Here is a 7,203-nt window from a genome sequence, read left to right as displayed (position 1 = left end):
GGGTCACATTCCACAAATGTGAAAACTTTCCTGTTCCAAGAGATATGGACACAGGGCAGCAACACATCATCAAGCCAGATTGAATGACTAAATGGCAAAAAAGAGAGAGAAAGTTTTACAAACTTGATACTGTATAGTCCATGGTACATCTGGCCATGAATACTGTACGTATATAATGTAAAGTCCTGAGTGTCAATTAACTTCCATTTGTACACTCTGAGTTACAAATGGGTTACAGTTAAATGAATACTCAGGATTTTACTGTGTAGATAGTTGGTCTAAGGAGAAACTCTTCAGCACAATATTATGAATTATCTCTCCTTATTCTCTCTCCTTATTGTCTATGCTCAAAGTGAATGAATGCTAATGCTTTTGACAGTTCCTCTTTATAACTGCTTTAAATGCCACAAATGATAACCTTTATCCTAAATGTTATTTATTCTTCTATACTGTATATGTGCATCTACGCAAAACTACCCAACTTTTCATTATTTAAAATTTTTTAAGGTTTTTTGTTACCTGTTACATTTCTATTATCAAAGGTTTTTCAATATTCAGGTTTTAATCTTGATGTCAAATGCTCATCAAGCTTTAGACAATTTGGTGGGGGCTTATGAAATGTTTTATGGTAAAGAAGAAATATGTAGCATATGCTTTTTCTGGAAGGTTTATTGGAGGCCAAACACATAAATCATATACGGAACCATTTTTCTCATCACTGTGAGTTCCTTTGCATATAGTTTGCCACAAATGCAATTCTAATAGCCAAGCTACCAAACAAAACAAAGAGATCAGTATGGAAGGACATTACCAAGGTCCCATCTGCTTTTGATATCCCCCTCTGGTCATTAATTTTTATCACCAGTGGGGATGTGTTTTATCCCTTCCTCTGGTCGGACTGAATTAAATACATGCATTTCCATTTGGGAAGTGTAGACTGTCCGTGTTTGATATTAATCAAAATAGGTCACAATTTGTCTTTAGTTAAATACAAAAATAGCTGAATTAGTAGATCTACAAGTTTACAACGCATTGCAATGCAAATAGTTGTGGGCTTGTGGATTTATGTATTTGTCGTACGAAGAAGTTTATAGGGCTTCAGTGGTTAAGAAAATGTGCCCCCTGTTTTTACAAATCAAACCCTTAACATAATGATGCATGGTACAGTACACAGACCTCTCCGTTTCAGCAATAATGCACATTACCTACTTTCCAATAAAACATAATTCTTTATATAAAAGGTTTCACAGAACACAAAGGGAGAGTTTGCTGTCAGAAGTCAAATGTTTGGTGGTCAAACAAAACGAGACTAACAATAATGTCTCAGTAGAGGATCAGAATACTTTGAGGGCTTTCTCTGCACTGTCAGACTTAATTTTCATTAGCAATAAACCAATATCCAGACGAACCATGGCCTGTATACTGTATGCACAAGTTAGGTTAGTAGCTGCATTTCACAGCTGTCAAAACATATGGTCACTTTGAAAGAAGTGCCTTTCTGGAGGGTTTTCTTATCGCTAATTTGTACATCATACGACCGTATCGCTCGGCAAAAATAACCGATTTTCAACAGAAAAACATAACGCAACGTGTCACGTATTTTATGATGCAACATTTGCATCGCATTTGTCAGTTGCAAAAGTTGTTCTTGGCGAGAGACACAGCCATACAAGTATAAATTAGACTTTAGTTACTACCTTTTTTATGATTTAAATTGTTTTGAATAAAACTGTCATTGCATACCAAAGTCAATGAGGCAGTGTCTTGCTTTCTTCGTCAATCAGCATGGTAGTGTGCGAGGTGCGTGTTACAGGGGAATGGAATCAGAAGATGCATGCAGCTATTATACAGTATGTGTATCACAATACACAGTATTACTGGTGTGTATCCTACAGTATAAAGTACAACGTAAGAGAAGCCCTGATTTGATCACACTAAAGCATTTCGGAGTAGACGACTAGACGTTCAATATATTAAAGTAATTCCAATACCTGTTTCTCAACATTTATAAAAGTCAGTATTGATAATATACACTGTGGAAGCACATATTATAGGTTGCTGCAGCATGCAGAGAATTCACCATTCATCATGTTGTAGTGCCTACCAGATAAGCCTCTATCAACAAACACGTGGTGTTCTACCAAAAAAGAAAAGAAAACATACCAGAACGTCTACAAAACCCACCCTATTGATTTGCCATGCACTTAGTCCATGCAAAAAACGTACATAAACACAACATGGGCCATATTGCGCAATGAGAATCCTTGTTCATAAAGTCTGAGTGAATCGTGTTGCTAAATAGGGAATCTTGCTCATGGGTTGCAAAAACTAAACAAAAACAAGCTCCCCACTGCTGAGCATTCATCCCTATTAAATACTTGTGGACTCAATTATGACTGTCAGTTTTGAATGGAAAGCATTGACAACCCTTATAATAAATCTCTAAATGCACAAAGTGGAAAAATAAGCGCTGAGAAACAGAATGACTTGTGTCATCCACTTGAGATTGACAGCCAGTGGTAGCATATTCATCTGCAAATCAATTATCTTTGTAAACGAAAGCATGAAGCCTTTCCCTTTGGTTCTATTTATAGTCAATGGGAACTAAAGACAAATGATCTGATTGTCTTGACAGGCAAACACAGGTCTGGCAAACAGGAGAACTCTACATATACATGTGTGTGTGCGTGTGTGTGTGCGTGTGCGTGTGGATGTGAGTGTCTTCTGGGTTCTAGAGCAGGCCAGTCTTGAGGTCTCCATCAGAGTAACGGCGTGAAGAGGAGCGCCCCAGCAGCAGGTCCTTCTCATGGATCAAGCTGTCCAGCAGGTCCTCCTGTCTGTAGTTGTGGTAGACCTTAAGGAAGGCCATCACTGCTATCCCCAACCAGGTGAGCCATGCAGCCCACAGGCCAAACTGCAGAGATCCAGGAAAAGAGGTCATGACAATTATAGTCTTGTGTCGCCATACGATCGGAAATCTCTGCCTATACCGATACATCTGGGGAATTCTAAAAGGCAAGGTAGTTGCTAGATCAGTGGCAAGAATGAGAACGCTAACAAACCTATGCGTACTGCTTTGAAAACCAGTAACGTGACCACTCCAATATGAAGGACCACCCTCAAGACATTGGATTGGGAAAAATATAGACATCTCCAAGCAGACTGGGAAATGTAGATTAAAAAGCAAATAATCATACTGACACACCACCAGAGAGTCCGTCAGAATGCTCTGAGGCAGTCAGTGAGGCAGTGGCCGCAAGGAGAGGGAGCCTCTTTTTGTTTCACAAATGGATAGAGTCTAAAGCCAGTGGTTCCCAAAACTGGGGGTCCCCAGATGATTAGCTTAATGTGCAACATTGTTTTCTCACTCAACAGTAAACAAACCAACATACAGTATGAGTGTATACAGGGTATCTGCACATTTCTTAAGTTACAATTTAATGACTTTTAAGACCTTTTTAAAACTAAATTGGCCAAATTGTCAAATATTACGTAAGAAAGAGGCAACATTTTTGAAATAGCTGATCTACAAGCTCACAATCATCGCAGTGTGCGAGGCGTTGTGAGCTTGTAGATCGGCTATTTTCACAATGTTTATCTGTGGAACCGAGTCAACTAATTGTAATGCCTACAATTCCAAATGCTTGTCAGGGTCCCCAGTTCAAATATGATTATTTTGGGGGTTCGCGGCCTGAAAAGTTAGGGAACCAATGGTCTAAGGCCATTCCGAGTTAAATGAACACACTGTTTTTTACTGTCTAAGCCTTAGACAGTAAAATCCAGTGTGTTAATTTAACTATAAATGGAACCGTAATTAACACTCAGTAAAAGATTAGATTTTTTATTTTATCTCAGTAATCATAAGAGTTTTGTGTGTTATATGAATCTAGTCTCACCTGAGCTATAGCAAACTGATCATAGAAGGCGGAGTTGTTCAATCCAAGCTCCAGATCGGTGTCCTGAAGATCCTCACAACTAACAAAAGAGAGACAGGCGTTTAGGCGGAGAAGTCCGAAACAAAGGGAACGTGAATCCAAGAAAACCTTGATGTGACGTGTTTCCCTCTCACCTGCTGGGCATGCTGCCACCCTCTGTGATGGCATCACACCACAGGTTGAACCCAACGCTGATGATGGTGCTGGACAGGAAGACAGTGACGACCACCAGAGAGCTGATGACCAGGTTCAGGAAGGCATTGAAGATGGAGCTGTGTGCAGAATACAGATACAACCACAATATTAACATCTAGTATGGGTGGAACCAGGTCCGCCGACAGTCCCGCCGACAGTCCCCCCCGACAACGGGGGGCCCGCCGGAACAAAAAGGGCTATTCAATAAAAAAGTTGAATAATGCTGCTCCTCGTCTCATTGTTTTCTAAGCACCATTTATATAGTGCTTGGCTGGATGCTTGTGACATCTCACTGATGTCACAATAAGTTAGCTATCTCCATATATGGAGTTTACGTTGGATAGGTGGATAACTCCACATGGGGAGCACCAGTATTCATCATGTCAATCTATCAAATACCCATATGATGTGAAGGGAGTGAAAGTCTTTGTTACAGCCACCCCATGTTGACCTTCAATCACAGGCCTGTTTGGTCTGTAATCTGTTTTACTCCAGCAAGTGTCTTCAGGCTACACTGATTGTTTGTGTCTTGAATAAATGAGTGATATTAATTAAATCACTAGAATTGCACGTGGTCTATGGTGAAATTAGTTAATACTAGACAGGTGGGTACCGGCCTACTCGGGAACGATGCAAGTTAGTTGGGAACGATGCAAATAGGGAATGCATGCACAACCCTGCTATGCCAGTGGTTTTCAACCAGTGGTCCGGGGACCACCAGTGGTCCTTGGGGGAGTACTAGGGGGATCCCCAGCTAAATCAGTTAACGCCAGCGCATGGCCCACTTTCTGAAATCTTGTCCCCCCACCCAAGAATCCTGTCATCGGCCCTGGGTGGAAGTGGAACAATGTGACAATGTTGAATAGTGTTTAATGTTATATCTGATAAATAATAATAATGCACTAAAAATTGTTCTGGCTGTCCTGAAGCTGTCAAACACATTTTAGGCGCAAAATTAGAAATTACACACCATTAACGTCTGATGTCAGTGAAAGACAAAAGCGTCATTGAAGATCAAAACCAATAGGGTCTATGTAGGCCTGTAGCTGTGAAAGCCCATAATGAGATGTGAACGTGATTGCCACGGCTGTTCAAAGGCAGCAAATGAGATTGCCTTCCCCAGCTAGTGTGGGCGATATCGATTATGATGCATCGATGATACAGTAGCTTACTGGCTTTTCTGGTTGAAAAGGCCTGGTACAGGCTATGTGAAGAAAAATGGCCAAATGACACATGAGCAGAATTTAATTCCACCAGAATAGGAACAGTGCGCAACAAGGGTGGGGGATGGATGGACATAAAATATAGCATCCCATCATATAATACACGCCTTAAATGAGCCCGAGTGCAGACTACTGTATCAAACTGTTCTTATAACACCCGTACAGTGCTGCCATGTGTTAACTCTATGGTGTACTGCAGCCCCTTTCGGAACCCTACTGTAAATACCTTTTTTGTATTTGGGATGACGGTATCCCGTCATCCCAAATACAAAAAAAAATTATTCAGGGTTCCGAAAGGGGGCTACTGCCAGTGCTGAACAGTGAACAACAAACACAAGTGAAGGATCACTCACTCGTCGTGTCCTTTGCATAGGAAGAACAACAGTCTCCACGCCTGCACTGCGGCCAGGATGAGAGACGCTATCCCGACCACAGTGATGAAGCTGCAGGAGGACTCTGGTCCCCACTCCTCCACCATGAAGCGCTGCTTCGACACAGTGATGTTCTCATTCTGCCACATGCCGCGAGTGAACAGCAAGCACTTGCCCCGAAAGTCCTCCGTGTTTTCGGAGAGAGGCACCACGGCGATGAAGCCAAACACGAAGGCTAGAAAGTAGAGAATGCATTGCGCAAATATTAAATTATCCAGGGCCATCTTTCTGTGTCGGTCTTCTGCTCTGCGTCCCGGAGCATCGGCGGCTGCGCAGTGGGAACAAGAGCGTAATAGGCGCAGCATCCGATGAGCTCTGCTTTAAATTCATCAACATCCTGCATGTTAAACAGTTATCTTTGATTAAGTTCACATCTGTAGTGTATATTATTGCTTTATTTATGCAATCAAAAGTATTTGTAGTTGTGTGGGTATGTGGCTAGTTCAGTCAATCAAGAGGCAATGAATGGAATATCGCCTTTTTCGTCTCCCCACACATGCAGGCACAGCATAGACTAGGCTACAGCCCCCACAAACACAAGCTCTTTCTGTAGACAGCATTTGAAATATGTATTTATGTCCACATAAACAGAAGTACAAGATGTACAAAGGACATAAACACTGCCAGTCAGATAAAGGGAAAACAGCCAGTTACAAAGTGCATGTAAAGCAGAGCATTGTTAACTTACATACAAAACAAAAGATGGCATATTTGTCGAACACAGCAGACAACAATCATGGGTAAAGGAAACAACGCCTCCTCCAAATTGAGCAGCTTCCTATAATAGCTGATATTGAGCAGTTCTGTAGCCTACCTTACTAATTGTTTAGCCCTCCTTTTGGAGAGGCCGGCCATTTGCAGGCCCCTCTTAACCAACTTGTGCACGTGTCCTCGACTACCAAAGATAAAGACCAAAAGTTTACATCTGTAGCTTAGCTGAGATATGGTCTGCTCTAGCTGATGATATTTTAGCACTTTAGTTAGGAAGGCTTCCTCTAAGCCAGGGGTTTTCAACTGATTGTGAACCAGGGACCACCACCCTGATTAAGAATCAACCTGGGGACCACTGTTGTGTTGGGTGAGATTAGAGCTAAGAGATTAGTGCTTTGCTAACACTTGCTACTGTATGCCAGCATACATCCCACTGTTTCTCAACCAGTGGTCCATGGACTACACAGACACATGCAATTATATGGCCATTTTTCCTAATAATGATGATTCCATCAGGAAATCCGGTACACTTCCCCTTCTTGAGATTCTAATTCCATTTTCTGTGGAATTTCTTGACCTCCGACTTCCCAAAAACTGACAACATTGACATGTCCTCATAGGTCACCAGGCCGATAATATGCACTGTTCCATGGAACAAGAATAAAAAAAACATATTGCAACATGGTCAGGGACCACATGCAATACCTT

General features: G+C 41.5%; 1 protein-coding gene across 1 annotated transcript; it reads right to left on the bottom strand.

Annotated features, from left to right (window-relative positions):
- Window positions 1–1,893: 1,893 nt before the first annotated feature.
- tmem179ab (transmembrane protein 179a-B) lies at window positions 1,894–6,023 on the bottom strand. Its single transcript, XM_084044076.1, has 4 exons — window positions 5,707–6,023; window positions 4,070–4,207; window positions 3,897–3,975; window positions 1,894–2,914 (listed from the first exon to the last, which is right to left on the bottom strand). The coding sequence occupies exons 1-4, from the start codon at window positions 6,006–6,008 to the stop codon at window positions 2,732–2,734; spliced, it is 702 nt and encodes a 233-aa protein (XP_083900202.1). The 5' UTR covers window positions 6,009–6,023; the 3' UTR covers window positions 1,894–2,731.
- Window positions 6,024–7,203: the final 1,180 nt, after the last annotated feature.

Source organism: Gymnoscopelus microlampas (assembly GCF_963454915.1).
Source record: "Gymnoscopelus microlampas genome assembly, chromosome: 20".
Lineage (NCBI taxonomy): Eukaryota > Metazoa > Chordata > Actinopteri > Myctophiformes > Myctophidae > Gymnoscopelus > Gymnoscopelus microlampas.
The sequence above is the reverse complement of the archived record's forward strand: the minus strand, read 5'-3'. Positions and strand labels throughout refer to the sequence as shown.

Bases quoted from the DNA above. Each gene is read 5' to 3' on its own strand.
- tmem179ab (XM_084044076.1), bottom strand. From the start codon at position 6,008: ATGGCCCTGGATAATTTAATATTTGCGCAATGCATTCTCTACTTTCTA. The intron at 4,208-5,706 runs GTGAGTGATCCT...TTCTGCACACAG, and splicing joins CTATGCAAAGGACACGACGA to CTCCATCTTCAATGCCTTCC. The intron at 3,976-4,069 runs GTGAGAGGGAAA...CTCTTTTGTTAG, and splicing joins GGTGGCAGCATGCCCAGCAG to TTGTGAGGATCTTCAGGACA.